The sequence below is a fragment of the Apaloderma vittatum genome, unplaced genomic scaffold (genome assembly GCF_000703405.1).
Source record: "Apaloderma vittatum isolate BGI_N311 unplaced genomic scaffold, ASM70340v1 scaffold9048, whole genome shotgun sequence".
Classification (NCBI taxonomy): Eukaryota; Metazoa; Chordata; class Aves; order Trogoniformes; family Trogonidae; genus Apaloderma; species Apaloderma vittatum.
In genome coordinates, this window is record NW_009728993.1 from 13,176 (window position 1) to 30,063 (window position 16,888).

The window sequence follows — 16,888 nt, forward strand, 5'->3', positions numbered from 1 at the left end:
TGGATAGTATCAGGAATGGACCTGAAAAAAATTCCTGACTTCTGGTATCTGAAATACCAAGTGGAAAAATAAAGGTAAGGTATAAATCTCCCTCAGTAGTGAGATGTTCAGATGAAAGCAAGACAAAAATAAAACCATTGAGAAAGGTGTATTGCTTAATAGTAGGGATGTATACCAAACAAAGGGTAAACACTCTGCCTAGTAAACTTCTTTTAACCATTACCAATCTCTTTTCTTAATATTTTCCTTAAATTTGAATTAAAATCTTGTGCCAGGAAGCTGACCAATATCTTAGCATTGGTAGCTCATCCTCATGTTCTCTTATTATTAAAAAAAAAAAAAAAAGTCAGTGTTAGCCAGAGAAACGTACTATTTTCCCCTACATGTAGTAAATGAATCCAAAACAAGCCAAATTCTGGACATGTGTCACAGGAATAAATTTTGAAACTATTAAGTCAAGACAGCCCTCAACGCCTCTGGGGCACTCCTGTGAAAAAGAACAATCCCATCAAAAATTCATAGTATTGCCTCATGCCAACAGCCCTATGATTATCTCATGTTCTTTGTGCAGTGAAAAAAATATTATTTCATCTTTCCCATGCAGTAAAACCAAAATTATCTCATGCTTCTAGGTGTGCATGATTGAAAACAGTAACCTGTCATGAAAAGTTTCACAAAATTCAAACAAATTATAATGAGTATAGTGATTTCTGCCTAATTCGATACACCTTTAAAAATACACAGAAACTCTAAAAAGTGAAACTGTTTCTGTCTGTGTCTTAGTGGCAGTCTTCTCCAAGACATAAGTAAGGCTCCTATTTCAGTCTGCCGCCTTCTCTCATCTTGCTTACCACATCATCCTCTGCAACGACTGTTTTCTTAGGGTTGTTCTGCATGTTGTTTTTCCACCATGCTTCCACTCTAATGCCTCACTCTGTTATTATTTCTGAAAATAAACAAAACGTGCTTTTAATGAAAACTTCCTCCCCTGCCCTCCTTATGGAGTCCAATCATTTAACTTTAAATGCACTCACTGTTGCAGCCATTGCTGCTCGTAGTTTCAACCAGGCTGGCACCGCACTCTGAAGAACTCGGCCTTGGAATGGGAGCTTTCCTGACCATAAGAAACAAAAAACAGACGAGACGGAGGAAAAAAAACCAAACACACCAGAGTGAAAAAAAAGTTATCAGAGAAGAGACAAAGTGAAAGATGCTTCCACTGAAAAAAAAGTGATGTGGATATTTTGCAATTACTTTTTAATATACATTTAAGATTTTTGAGAAGCCCACATTTGAGGGAGAGGAGAGATCAGAGGCAAGAACAGCACTTGGAGCTACACTGCTTCTCCCAAAGTTAATGTTCCTGGTTGTCTGATTTCTCAGGTCTTTATTTAAGCAATCACTAGATATCAGAGAATTATTTAATTTGTCATTAACTGTCTTAGCATTTGGAAGTGAAATATCAACAGTCTATCTTCCACACTTTCTTGCGGAGAAGCGGATCTTCACAACAGACCTGATCTCTTGCTGTCTCCCCTTTCTTTAAATAGTAATCGGACATCTGCTCTTGAGAAGAGTCATGAGCTCCTCTCCTTCCTGTCCAGTTTGTGTCCTGTGGTGATACGACTCCTCCACAAAGTCTGTTGTCTTGGACAGCTTAAATGGCTTTATTCCTAGACCCTGTTGTTTTGGCTGGCTGAGTTCCTGTTCCTCAGTACACACTTACCTTACAGGTAATTTGGCATTTCAACATGGACTTATAATACAAATTAATTGCAGATTTATTTTAGTTTTCTCTAGGGTTTTCTCTGTTCCTTTAAGCTGTGTCTATGGCATTCAGGCCTCGATACTGTTTTTAAATAAAAATTGGCTTATGTGGAATATTTACTAATCAGCTACTTCTCTTTCTCTTCTTCCAGTAACCCTTGTACAATATGTTTCTGAAGGAAGAAGGCCAGATGGACCTGTACTGATAGGTGAATTGCTTGTAGCAAAATATGCCATTTGTTACCTCAGTAATAATGTAATAGCAAGGATTTTTGCATGCTTTCCTGGTTTTCCCAAGCCAAAATGGTAGCCTTTACCAGTACTGTTTGTTGGCAGGGTGTTTGTGTGTTTGGTTCAAGATAGAGCGTGGCTAGACCTGGATTTGCTCTACCTCCATACACTCTGCTCTGCTCAGCTCCTGGGCCTAACGCAGCAAAGAAGCCTACTCCAATCCAAGACGTTTTTCTCAATGTTAAATAGCAAATCACTCTCAAAACCAGTTCTGATTAGATAGACAAGTTTTACATTCACATAGTAAATATTTTACTTAGCTAAAATACAACTGTTGGCATGATGCCGTATCTTCTAGTGAATCCCAATAGTTAGAAATGGGAATACTTTAATGTGCTGAGCTTTTACAGGAATGGAGCAAACAGAACTGAACATGCTCTTTAAAGATCAACAACACATTCCTGGAGAAAACTTGGTAAAGTAACACAGGAGTCTGATGTACTGAACTGGTTTTCACGTTGATTTTGGTTGTGGACGGTACTGTTCTTATGAACTCCTACAACATGATATAAAATTGTGTTACAAGACTCATATTTAAGGACACAGAGAATCACAATCTTTTCTTTGTAACAGCATTACTTATAGTTTATTTCAGAAAGCAGAGTAAAGCTATTCACTTTAATAATTATATTCTATCAACCTGCGACTCACTAAGATAGCTCTGCACTAGCCTTTCCTTCAGCAGGTTCCAGCCACGGTTGGAGGGTTAACCCTAGACTGCCGTTTACCTTTGCCAGTTTTAAGCTGCTTCTTTTCAACACCAGTCCTGACCACTTCTTCCTGCCGCTCCTTTCACTCAGACCTCTCCTCTATCTTTATTTTGTTCTACATTCTTACTCTCTAGCCATTTCAAATACTATGTTCCATTATCTTTGATTCTCTCTCCTCCTTCTCCTTGTAGGTTTGCTTTCCCAAACCATGCCATCTCGAAGAATCCTAGTAAATAATCAAATACAGAATAAAATCAGCTTAAAAGCAGACTGGAAAAAAATAAAACCTCAGCCAATAAATATGTGATGGCTCAGGTAAATATAAAAGGAGAATTATTTTCCACTGTTTACCCAGAGCTTTTCCTATGCAGCCCTTTTCTTTTATGGGTTACTTTTACCATTACTTATAATTTGGTTTTATAAGCAGAGCAATGAAATGCTTTCTCTCCACCCTTGTATGCTTGAATGGATTTGTTAGTCGGGAGCACTGAAAGCACTTGGATATGCCTGGTCCTGAAATCTGCCCCAAGCAGCCTGAGAGGAAGAAAACTTGGAAAGGAAGGGCGGTAAAAGCGATGAGATGGATCACCAATTTTCTAAATTCTAAAAGACTAGATGTATAATTTTAGAGATTTAGCTTCTGTCTCCTCAGTTGCAATTAATATCTTCTCTTCTGCATCCCTCCAGATTGCTTTACTCTTTGTACTAAAACCACACTAGAATTCTCTGCTGAAAGAGCCAGAGAAATGTTTACTAACACACAGTATGGGGGGGAAAAAACCTCTCTGCTTTCTGATTCTGGATCAAACAAACTTGTTAATAAAGTGTAATACTGAAAACTTGAGAGCACAAGATTTCTCTTGACATTTTATATTTTATATATCCTGTCGAGTCAGGGATGATGCAAACTCTCAGGTAACCCTTACAAGCTCCGTTTCCACCCTCTTCCAGAATGTTACGATACAAGTGGTAGAGCAAATTTGGGGAAAAAAGTAGTATTCATGACAGCTGCTAGCAATAATTCTTGTTTATACAGCTGAAAAAAGGAGAATCCCCTTGAGACTCCTCTTACATGTTGGTCACTTCAGACAAGAGATAAGATGTGTTTCTTTTATAGATGGGGTCTCTAGCAGAAGGTGATTGCACTGCATCAGCCTCTGAAGTGTAAAGGTAAGACAAGACAATTTTTAGCCAGTTACATTCTCTTCTGTGTTCTAAAGAAGTTCATGATGATTTTATAACAATGGCCAAGCTAGTCTGGTACGTAAGGTATGTTCAAGGGCAACTATGTTATGACTGAGTTGCTGCCCTTGTTACTTTTCTAAGAGAGAGGCCCCACTACTTGTTCTGCTAGTTAGGTAAAGCTTGAGTAAATTGATTTCCTATAAAGAAATAGAGCAGTTGAGGTTCGTCTTCTGACTGTCAAGGAAAAGATTTGCATGGACCTGTCATTGCTGTTATTCTAAGCTTCTGTACTTTGCAGTGCAAGGCTCTTCGACCGTAAACCTCAGTCGATTTTGTCTCCAGCCCTCCCCTAATTTTAGAGGAAATAGATCTTTTAACAGACTACTCTGAATTCTCTGCTCTCTGAAGACTTTTTCTTTTCTCAGCGACAATCCTTATTTCTAAATCAATACTCTCCATACCTCTATGAGACTTGAATGATTTTTTCTTTAGTTAGTTAAAGCTGTATTCTAATAACTTTCTAGTAATCTGAAAATGTTCCTTAGTGAGAAACTGGCATTTCACTTCTAAGACAGGATTCATTTAAAATTACTGAAGTGGGGGTATCCTCTACAACAAGTTTTGATACAAACTCGGTTTTATGAATGTTCTCTCTCTTCTAAATATATTCAGCTATTGGAAAAACTAGCATTCAGTGGGTTTCCATGACAGCACCTGAGGTAAAACTAGACCAGCAATTCCAAAGGTTGCTCATTGAAAAGTACTGATCAGAGAGGCTGATTTGGCAATGTGATTATTGGAGAGCAAAGAACAGCATTGCAAGAATCTTAGGTCATTATAAACAAGGAGAAATGCAGCACAGGAGAAAGAGGAAGAGGCTGCAAGTCTGTGATGGCTAAGAATGTAGGGGTTAGTAAGTTGCTTCATGAAGGCATAAATACGTATTAACAGCGTATGACAAAATGGGCTCTTACAAAAAATCCTCTAAAAACAAGAGGGGACATAGGCAGAGAGTAAGTGAAGGCAGTAAGTTTGGGCTTGGTCTGAGAGTACTGATGTACTGTACTGATACATGTACAGCACCAAATAGTTGATTTAATCCCAGTAACTGATTCCGTGTTTTCATTCAAGAGTCCTAATATGCCTAAGATGCTACTAAAACCAAACTTGCAGCACTTGTTATCTAGCACTGACATTTTCATGCCACTTAAACATGGATCATCCTGGATAAATGAGTTAGCCCTCTGACTTGTTGTAGATATTAATCTACCTGGGATTATTCTTGAATTTGATTCTTTCCTTAGCTTCCCTTTTTAAAGCAGGAGCTGCAAAGGAACTGGCAGCTAATAGTACCGTCGATTTGGCTGCCAATTCAATGCCGCAGAAAGCTTTCTGATCCCTAAGCACTTCTCGATCTTTGGACAACATAAGGGTTGACTAATGTTTTAAAATGTTAGCGCTGACTCTTGGTAAAATCTCTCAGAATTGGGTGTACTACATGTATTTTTTACAAAGCAACTATAAGTAAAAGCTTAGAAAAGACACTGAGAAAACTACAAGCCAGGAAGTAAAATATTACAAGCAACAAGTTGCGACATCCACATTAATTATGCTGAATAACTATACAAACCTTATGGATAATTCATTGCATACTTTTACATTCGAATAATTAGTACATGATTACCAGAAGAAATTTCTACTTGATTAAATAGCTCCAGCACTCTGAAGCACTTTTACCTGCAAAGGAAGTAGAATGCTCCAATTACAAGAACTCCTAGAAGAAGAAGCGAAGCCAAGAAAGCTGCAAACAGGTCACCTTTTGTTTGGGACTTGATGCTGGGCAGCAAAACTTCCTCACAACGGGCTCCTGTGTAATTCTCAATACACCTGGGAAACCAAGTTTCATTTGGATTAGGTGGTAACGTCATCTAATATGAAAAGCACACAGGCTTCTTTTGGTCTTAAGTGGGGAGAGAACTTGTTATGGCATAATTCAAGGTTTATATTTGCTTCATAGCAAGTCTTCTTATGGAATTTCCACTTACCTCATATTTCTGAAAGAAAGGGAATTGGGCATGTTGGGCATAAGTTTACATTCTGATCCACACTGCTTTTATATATTAAAGCCTATCTTAATACATTCATTGGATTAGCAATATACTTCACAGCGGCGTACTTCACAGTTAAATCTGCCTCCTCCACTGACAGATTTAATTAATTAAATTCACCTCTTTAGTGTTAAGTGTGTCATCCCACTGGCTCTGACACAGCAGTCACGCTTTCTTTTCCCTCTTTCACATGATTTCCTAGTTTTCTTTGCTGAAGAGCTAGTACTGTCAGTGAAACAGAACAAGGAAGTGGGAATTCACCGAGACACAGTACACCTTAAATTGTACAAGTAATTTATGCAATGTAATAATTCATGCCAGAACATGTTACATGCTTGGTGAATGACCCTCTCTTGAAGAGACCTAGCCAGAAGTGTTCTCTACTATGCTTATTTTATGCCTTGAGCTTCTGAAAACTTCTGAAGAAGGCATTAAAAAGAAGATGGTATTTTACCATAGTAAAATGGTATGATAGTTGATTAAAAATTAACAAAATGAATGGCTTAGCAATTCATATTGAGTCAAAAATAGATAGGTTGAAGCTAAACTAATCTTCATTTGTGTTACATTTTGCACTTATTCTGCTAAGTTTTCTTAAGGAAGTTATTACGTTACAGAAAGAGTGAAAAGCACTTCGTTCAATAACTATATTCGGCAGGTATCTTTTAGGTATGTAAATTTGCTTCTCTCTATTTGTATAGCTAAAGATCTTGCTCCTTGTTGCTATTTCTGGCACTGAAGTCATAACAGTCTGACATAAGCAATTTCGGACTCCAGATGAGAAAAATGGGCTGAACTCCGTAACATACTTGAAGTTCTCAATGGCCATTGGCAGCTGCAAGGTATAATTTCAGATGAAGGAAAAGAAGGCGGAGTGGGGAGGAACTGCCAAAAAAGAAAGATGTCAGCATATCTAAATCAGACGAATGGATCACAGTGAGCGTATCAACATGCACTCTTGGTGTGACTCCCAGCACTGCTTTCTGTAGTCTTTGGACCACAGTTTTAGTATTTCAGATCTAAACTATTGCACTTTTCTTTTAGTTCTTTCCTTCTTGAAATAAAATGGAAGATTTAGACATTAGAAAAAAAGATGCAATTATCATATACTAAATCTGTGCAACTAATCAAACAGCCACCAGTTACAAAGGACAATGTGAGACTTTTCAAAGTTACTGTGTTTGACTGCTGGGAGAAGGAAGGGTAGGCAGACTGCTCTGATTGCTTGAGATAATTTTCCAGATATTTACTGTAAGTATAGTAGCATTTCAGTGGCCTATTTCTGAAATCCTGTAGAATACTTTAAGAATAGAAGTGTAGTTTTGAGTGGGGCATTGTTCTCTAGCAAGTGAGAGAGAAATGCTTTGGAGCGCTGAATAGAATAACAGGGACAGAAAATGGAATATAAAATTCATAGATGTATTCTTGAATATCAATGAAAACTAGAGAATAATGCAAGGCTAAAATGATACAGGAAGAAAAAGTAAATAGGTTTTGGCATCAAATTAATGCTCATGGAAAAGTTCTAGAGAATCAGCATCAAGGGAGCAAGTCAGTAGCCTAAAGAAAAATGAAGGAGGAGGAAGAAAAGACAGTCCTGGGTGAAGAGGGTTGCATGTAGGATTAGGTAGAAGGTTAGGGTTAGAGACCTGTTGTGAGACTAGATGGAAAATGGTCTCTAACAAGCATGTGGGCTATAAACGTAATCCACATTGATGGTTATCTATACAGTGTCTCCTCGAGAAGTCAGTAGCAATTCATAGTTTATCTTGGTTTTAATGGATGCCTAAAAGTAAAGCACGAGGTAAGTGTGGCACACTTAGGAGTTGTTCATATGGCAGGCAGCTGTGCTTCTGCCTTGAATGAATGAGGGCAAAAGCCAGAGAAGCCCGCTTCTAGGCTACAGTAAGAGGAGTTACACTGATTAAGTCTTGTGGTCACTAGGCCACGTGGTGCTCTTGCCCATCACCTGCGTGCTGCTAGGCTGCTGTTTCAAAGTTGATTTTTAAAATGGAAAAAAAGTCTTTCCTTCTCTAAGAATTAGAATTTCTAATTCAATCAGAGTTGAAAGACAGCAGCCTTCAAATGTTAGAGGAAGAGCTGTGAGATCAGAAACTCCCATTTTCAGCTAGCATCCAGATTTCTCCTTTCCTAGATGCCCGCACATGCACGCACACACACCCACATCTCTTGTCAGATGAGATGCGCCAGCCTTAACTGTTGTGCACAAACTTACTATAGGAGCTGTGCCGAAGACAAAACACTAACATAACATATGTAAAGAAATTCACAGAATCTTTCAACATAGAATCTGAATCAAAACTACCCATTCAGCATCAACAGAAGGTGGAAGGAAATAGCTTGCACTGGATGTCAGGAGACAGCCAGCCAGTCTGCAGTTGTACTGATCCTTCACAGTGTGACCGGTAACTAAAAGAAAAGCATAACAGCCCTCCAATAACACAAAGCATTACTGCTATCTTGTTTGCAGAGGCAGTTCATGAGACAATGCATGTGATCTACTGCCTGTCTGAATCAGGTAAGAAAGTAAAGTTTCCTTCTCTTCAAGACTCTAGGGTGGGTATCATAAGCAAGTATCTGACAGACTTTAAAAATGGAAGTAAGAGTGAGTGAAATACACACACAGACTCCCATTGCTTACAGTTATACGGTAAGAATCTTGACTTCAGGTTTTCATTTGGTCTTCCTTTAGTCAGGAAAAACCTGGATGCTTCTTGGTACAAAAATGACCTGCATGCAAATACAAACCTGAAGTACATAGCCGAAAACCTATGTGCTTGTCTGTGCAATTCAGATTACATGGCTGACAGCTTCAAAATCACCGTAATCTTCAGTCTGTAGCAGGCTCCTAAAAGTTGTCCTAATCCATACACTATCTAAGAGCATCTAGTAAGCATGGAAAAGAATTTAAAGCCAAAGTGAATAAGCAATGGCAAGTTAATTGGAAGCCCTAATCAACTTTTTAAAAAAAGTTTTGTGTTCAGAGGAGTTTCAAAACTGTTACTCTGAATCTATATTAATATACATAGAGAGTAAAATGCTACTACTGGAGAAAAGTTGAAAGAATGGTGATTTTTCCTCCACAACTCCCTTAGCTGTGTGTTCATGTGGCAAGCATTACCTTATCTGGCAGTAATATTAATTTGGATCACTAATACTTCTCAAACACGTAAGATAATGTTGCATTTTATATTTTATGTCCCACTAAAAATAAATCTTTATTACTGACTTTTTTGGCTATACATTTTGTGTGTATTATAACTTTTCTCCCTAATTTTCAAGCAAAAAAACAGAATTAAAAATTATGAATTGGACACTTTTTTTCTCAGAAGACCCTGGAATATGTGCAAGTATAGTTTTGGAGGCAGAGAAAGAAGAAAAGCCCAGATGACTGGGAAAGCCCTTTGCTGGCAACGTGCAGTGGTGTATATTCTGACAGCTTATGGCACAGCAAGTATATCACTCCTGGGGACATTTGATAAAGAGAATGAAGGACCCATTTCAGAGAAGGAGCCAGACAAGGATGGGATATACAGAAAGCAATAGAAGGAATTTGCATGGATTCACTGGATAAGTGTAGGAAAGGTGGAGGAGAGATTGCACTGGGGTAGAAGCAAAGGGAGAGGAAGGTAGAGATATCTTTTAACCATACACAGGAATTTCAGGGAGGAGATTTCCAAGGTCTGCCTTTGTTGCGTGCAGTACTTAGCCTAGATGCACTGTCCTCTGCAAAACATGATCCTTTTCTCAAAAGGGGAGCATTCACTATTAATTTCCGTCTGTACTGCCCTCAGAAGCAGAGGAGCTCTGTTGGTGTGGTCTTACACCATCTCTATCTTGCCTGAAATACAGAAAGAAGGCTCTTGGAAATCTGCCGCGAGTAAGACAAAATGGAAATACCCTCAGACGACATAGTCTTTGCTTAACTCTGCACTGTGTTAATTAATGATTATGGGACAGCTGCACATCAGATGCTGAGGCAAACGGTTTTCAGCCTCGGGTTTTACAGTACACCTGAGGCAGCCACTGCATGTTTACCTCGTACATTTGAGCATTCCTGGGTTTGCGACTCATCTTGTTTATGGTGACAGGTGCACCTTTTCCTGCTCAAAACATCACCTCCTTGTTAGGAAAGGAATGAGGGACGGTGGCAGCTGAGCACCTTCATGTTTTAACGTGCATCAGCTGTATTTAAAATCTGCTAATGTTGCACAGGGGAAGGGGGAGGCAAATAATGTTTTGTTTCTATTAAATCTCTACCTTGTGTATATATCCGCTTCTGAATGGTAAAAATAACTGAAATGCCAAAAGTCAACAGTGTTTTTAAATTTGTTAGCACACTACAAAATAGGTATTTCTAAAGAATGATGCAGTTTTCCTAGCTACATTGTGAAATTACTTCCAGTGATGTTGCACCAGGTAATCTGGACTAACGTTGTTCAGCACAAGGCATTTGTGTAAGTAAGGAGAGGCAAATATGTTTTAAGGTATTTTTGCAGTTTGTTAGTCTGTTCTTGCTCCATTTTCTCCTTTTAATCAATGCGGTACTAACGATCATTCAGCCTTTGATTCTAAAAATGATTCAATTTTTCTGTTGGTGGGAGGTATCATTTGAGAACACTTGGATCCTTTAGTGGGATTTTGGCAGAAACTTGCATTAAAGAAACTTTGCAGAAATGTGTGATGATGCCAGTCTTGAAGTTACAAAGCACCAAATATTTTTCTGAATTCTGCTGAATAGTGATGCATTTTTTCTGTTGTTTCTATTCACATCACTGCTGATTACTAAGATATCTGTGTGTAAACAAAACCTTTCTCATCTATAATTAGCCTTCTCTGACTGATTAAGGAACATGCTTAGAATGAGGACATGCTTAAATAGAATGCTGCTATTTAAACCCATATAACTTCATAATCAACCACTAGATACACAAGAAAAATACTTGATAATTTAAATGAAGTAAGACTGCCTGAGTACAACAGAAATGCTCCTAAGATATTACTTTTCTGCTTCAGCAGATTATAAAATCCTCTAGTACCGAAATTACAAATGACTTCATTTGCAGCCTTTTTAAACTGGAAATTTTCTAAGGTGGCTAGCTTGTGCTCCTGAAGAATGAATTGTTCTGGGTATTTGTTACTTCATATTTACAATTTCTGCATCAAATACACCTTCCTCATTACACAGTGTAGCAGTAGTTGAGAAGGTGCTTTGAAATTGTCAAACTGATGCTGTTTAGTCTAAAACATTGTTTTATCATTTAAGGATTTTAATGTCAGTAATAGGGAATTCCTTCTAGAAAAAAAAAAGCATATTTCAACATGGTTTTCTTTTTATCTGTGTAGTATTCATTTTACATCATTTATCCTCTCTTCTGGACCTCATTCATTGTATGCTTAATGACAGTGATATGCTGTGTCTATTTTTTCAATGAGCATTTACTGTTGTCTACTAGATGAGTTAACATGCTTAAGTTTAAATGTTTAAATTGAACTGTCCCAAACAAAAAATACTTTAACAGGCATCTTGGAAAAGATTTTGTTTCCTTCTTCAACTCCTTCACTGAGTTATCATTAGTTACAAGTCAAGATTGAAGAATGAGCAGAAGTTGCCACGGAAGGAAAAAAGGTCTATGTAATAAATGTCTGAATGCCTATTATTATGTTAAGTAAACCCATTAAATTAACCATCAGTGATTGTGATGAACAATAACTCAGAATTAGTAAATGCAGAACCATGAAAAGTTCGAATTTAATTTAGCATCTTCTTATCTCCTGGTAAATGATAGAATAATGTATATATGCAGGAAACGTATACCCATGCAAAAATAGGAATTGCTTCTTTTCCAGTGTGCTCTGTGGGCTTCAAACAGAAGAATGATCCCATATAAGAAGTATTTACACATTTGCTGCCTTCATGTTTCTTTATCAAGTGGTTTTTGGCTGTCATCGTGAAGCTGCCCTTTGAGTACTTCTGTGAGATTTACAGAACACCGTAAGTCTTGAATTACATTCTTTTTTTTCCCCTTAGAAGATTATATTCATTTTTGTGCCTCCTCATTTTGTTCAGGTCAGGCCATTTTATGTTACAAGAATTTTTGCAATGTAATTCATCTGGAAGAAAAACTGGGAATGTACTTTGCCTTTCCTACAGTCTATACTCCATGAGGCAAAGGGTATTTTGTTCTTTTCTGTATTGTAATGAGGAGAAGAAATATGGCTCTAAATATAGATATCATCCTGAATGCATACGTAACGGAGTACTCTTGCACCTGTCAAATATACACCAAGTATACACGTTTATTTTTCTCATACTGTCAAGGCTCTGCAAGCTAGATAAGTAATCTAAGCATGAATTACTGAATTTGGAACAGTCATAGATAATACGTATTTTCATTTAGGTAATATTTTAACAGTAATTTCTTAAAGAAACAAAATGGAGAAATAGTCTTTAGACAGCTACTATTCAGTGCTTGAACACACGAACATTCATTTTACTGACCTGCAGAATGGACTGGATACAGTAGGAATCATATAACAAATCCCTCCATTTAGACAAAAAGATCCATAACTGGTGCCACAGAGTTCTTCATGATCTTAAAAATAAAGACCAAAACAAACACAGAGAAAAACAGAAATTTACAGGGTTTTATCAATAAAAGGAGATTTTAATTATACTTTAGGCAAATGGAGGTGGCTGCCTTAAAAAGAACAAAAACAAACAAAACCCACCGAAACAAACCACCACACACAAACAAAACCACCCTAGAACAAACAAGGTTATCAGTCTTGCCTTCCAGGCCAGCAACGTACAGCACTATCTATCTTGCAGAATTATTTCCTGTAACGATATGCACAAAGATCACAAATGTATCACCATGTCAGATGTGAAGCACCTAAATTACATGAATAAATGCAAAATCTCTCTTGCAGCGAGAGGAGCTTTTGAATTCTCCGTTACTTCATTTGCCTTTCATGACCAAAAACTGTACTGAGGACAGTGATTCACAGGACGACCTGTCTGAAGTCCAGTTTGTCCTGTTCCAGTGGCACAAACTATCTTTAGCTGAACTAGCTTCTGTCAGAGAATCGGAGTCAGTACAGATAAACCCAGAATAGTCTCAGCCATGGACCAGGGCATTCTGAGACGGTTTCAGGCTGTATTAAGAGCTGAATCATAGCACAGTTGGACACCACCAGGATTTTCAACCCCAATTTTTAACGACCAGTGGAGGGGCTAGCCCTGTGAAGTGTATGAAGTTATGTAGAAGACTGCCTGTTACAACATAATATCCACCGATCTCAAAAAGGCCCATTTTATATATGTGCATATATATTTTTCTGTGTTTCTTCAACCTTAAGAAACCACATTAGCTCCATGAAAAGAAAAATAGGGCTGTCTTCTGACATCACAAGTGTGAGAATCATGTGTTACCTCACACTTTAGGTGGTGTTTTTGCTGTTATTTCTCCCAGAAGTCCTGAAAATAAGAATTCTGCTGTCTCACTATTTATGTATAGAAGACATTTTCTAGACAAAATATAGTGTTGTTCAAGAGGAATGAAAATTCTCATTTTCTTATTTGTCCTTCAGGAGAAAGGGTTAGGGTTCCCCTTTATTCCTGCAGAAAAAAAGGGGGAAGTGTGGCCATAAGACATTCTACCATAGACGGAGCTTCTACAGCTTGTTACATAAAATAAACCTCTTTTCTGAGAGTAGCAGAAAAGCTTAGCTACTTCTAACCCTGTGCAACAAAAATATCATGCATCCTGCTATCCTCTAGGCCATCTCTAGCAAATCCACTCTTCCATCTTTCCATACATTCTTCCATTTCTGTGACGGCACATTGATGGAGTGTGACTGAAGTCCTTACATTATTTTAAGACAAAGTCAGTTCTAGCACAGAGCTCAACAGGAATTTAGTTTCTTGTTCATCTTATCGAAGTGCTAGCATCCAAATGGTAACAGGACCTTTTTGCATGTGTGCAGATAAATTAGGGAGCTGGAGGAGGGAGGAGATAAGGCTGTAAAGATTGTTCATGTTTGACCTTGTCACATTGTCTCAGGATGTGGCATAACAGAAATGTGTCTTCTGCCCTACCTTGTTAAAAGTGGACATTTATTTTAACTCTGAAGCTTTCTGTGCTTCTCTACTGGCAAGTTCACTATTAAAATACTTTTTAAATTGTTTTGCATGGGTAACAGTATAATTGCTATAGGAATAAAATGGTAACAGAAAAAACAAGCAGGTTTTTAAACAAGAACTATAAATTATTTTAATTTAGCCTATTCAAACATAACAGTGGAATTTCTGTGCCAGTGTAATTAAATTGCAGGCTACATCCTTCCTCAAATGAAAAGAGGGTATTGACTAAATGAACAGTACACCAGAGTATCTATACAAGTAAAGGAATCAGGAGAGAAAAAAAACCCCAGCTCTCAACTCTGACCTGCTCTCAACTCTATTAAAGCATCTGTGGGAGTTAAGTATTTTTGAAATTCTGCTAGATGGAAAAGTGACATGATAGAAGGCAGGCCCCATAGAAAAATTCCTTTAGAGAGCTTGTGGAAAGCCTTCAGAGAAATTCTCATGAGGGTTAATGAGAATTTGTTAACCTCCTTAAAATCCTGCCTTATGGTTCTGTTTCTTTTCTTCGTCTTTATGCAGAAACAGGTCTGCCTCACCCTGGCGTAGTGGGAGAGTACTGAAGATAACTAAATGCCTCAAGTCATTCGGGTCTCAGAACGTTTGGGAGAATGATCCTCTCACTGGTCTGATGTGATCTCTGTATTAAGGACCAGCTCTGCAGCCCAACTAGACATTTCTGTCTGGCGAAATACCTCAGGCACTCTGTCTTAGGCCTGTTACAGAAGAGTGAGAGAGGTGGAAAGAGGGAAAAAAAGTGCCTAGGAAGCCTTCAAAACCTTTTTGACTGTAATTACAGACAATTTCTCTGTAGGCTATTACTTTCTAGAGCTAGTCTTCGTTCCAGTGCTAAGGAAAAAATTGTAACCTTAATTTTACCAGCAATGAGATATTTGAAGACACCCCTATGTCGGTGTAGATCTGGTGACCCATTTTGCATCCAGTTGTGCTTTTCATTATTTCTATTTTGTTTACTAATACTTTGCTTCTAATTGAAAGTACCAGAGTAATACAGTAGATGACAGAATTACTAAAGAGAATGAAAGAAAATTCAGCATGTTCTAACCCTAAAAAAAATATAAAATATTACTTGTAGTGGGGTTTGCTACAATTACATTATTGTACTCCATACTCACTTTACTGAAATGCAGTACTTTGAAAGCCACAGCTGTGTATTTGTAGACCAGAAGATATGAAAGCAACAGTTTATCCCTTTAAATTTATAGTCAATGATGCAAAAGAGTATCCTGGAGAATCAGAAGGGATTCAATACAAGGCAAAACCCAATTACATTAGCATTGGTGAATACATTATGATTTTTCATGAGGTAAGTCAATACATTATATTAATCTAAAAATGCAAATTGTATGCTTTGAAAGTCAAATGTATACTACGCTCAGACTAACATAATCAAGATAGAAAAGTTTAACACGTCAAGTGACAAGGGGCAATTAAAAAAAACCCCCACAAAATATTTAAGTTTTCAATTAATACAACTGTAGAAACTCTTACCAAGGTACGTTCTGCATAACATATAGATGTATTTTGATACATCATTCTCTGTGTGAGGTTAAATAAAGAGAAGTAGGACACAAAAGTTACTTTCAAAAACAAGTCAGGTTTTGGTGGGAGAAATGAAGAGGAACGAAACGAGATTGTTTCTAACATTAGACTGCGAATACTTAAAACCGGCAGAGGTAATAGCAACCTTTAACTATACTGATTCTCAACTATTCTTTTTGAGGCCATGCATGACAACCTGTCCCTAACTATCTTGTCTGTTTGCATTTAAACTTTTGTAATCTGACTGTCCTATCTATTAAAAAGACAAAGAAAAAAGAAAGGCTTAACACCTTCCTAACCTGTGAAGAACCAAGCCAGCCTTGATAATCCAAATGTTGACTCAGCTGTGTTGCCTAGTCCAGAGGCTAAAATACTACAGACTGGCTAATCCTGAAGTCTGCTACGAGAAAAAAGGGAAGGGTGAGGAGTGGGAAATGTTGACAGAAGATGCTTCCTCACTTATAAGCAACTTTGGACTGTAGCTAATCAGACACAAACTGTGACATATTAGGACTGATCAAAGCAAACATCTCCTTAGAGAATTCGTACCACTAACTGGTGATCTCTAGTTTGCTGACTAGTGAGCAACGGTAGCCCTACAGAGCAGTTGTGACAATGGCAGCTGTCCCAATCAATGCAATTTTAATGAATTCTAATTATATATGTATACACAGGCCAAGCTGGACGGGGCTTTGAGCAGCCTGGTCTAGTGGGAAGTGTCCCTGGCCATGGCAGGGAGGTTGGAACTAGATGATCTTTAAGGTCCCTTCGAACCCAAACCATTCTATGATTGTATGATTCTATATCTAAGTAAAGACTTAGAAGTTACCTGTTCGCATATTATTCCAGCAGCAATTTTTATTCTTGGTCAGAGGCTATTCTTCTAAAATGGCACCTAAAGACAAACATGTAAATTTAGCACGTCATTTTTAATCCAAGTGACTTTTTTTCCTGAAGAAATAGCTACTGGAATGCATCTTGCCCTTGTGCTCCCGAGACATTTGTGTTACTTTGACAGTAATATACTGGTATATTATATGTAAATTCTGTTAATTCACAGTTAACGGCAAACATTCAAGTCTAGTGTCAAGTTCAGT

The 16,888-nt window shown here is 37.8% G+C and overlaps 1 protein-coding gene across 1 annotated transcript; it reads right to left on the reverse strand.

Moving 5' to 3' along the window:
* Nucleotides 1–467: 467 nt before the first annotated feature.
* Nucleotides 468–16,630, reverse strand: NRG4 (neuregulin 4). The gene is made up of 5 exons (XM_009874278.1): nucleotides 16,621–16,630; nucleotides 12,585–12,678; nucleotides 5,691–5,840; nucleotides 1,035–1,114; nucleotides 468–487 (listed from the first exon to the last, which is right to left on the reverse strand). Exons 1-5 carry the CDS (start codon nucleotides 16,628–16,630, stop codon nucleotides 468–470), a joined length of 354 nt encoding a protein of 117 aa, XP_009872580.1.
* Between the last annotated feature and the right edge of the window lie 258 nt (nucleotides 16,631–16,888).

Coding starts and splice junctions, on each gene's coding strand:
- NRG4 (XM_009874278.1), bottom strand. Junction 5,841..12,584: donor GTATCCAGTCCATTCTGCAG/GTCAGTAAAATG, acceptor TTGGTTTCCCAG/GTGTATTGAGAATTACACAG. Junction 1,115..5,690: donor GCATTCTACTTCCTTTGCAG/GTAAAAGTGCTT, acceptor TCTTATGGTCAG/GAAAGCTCCCATTCCAAGGC.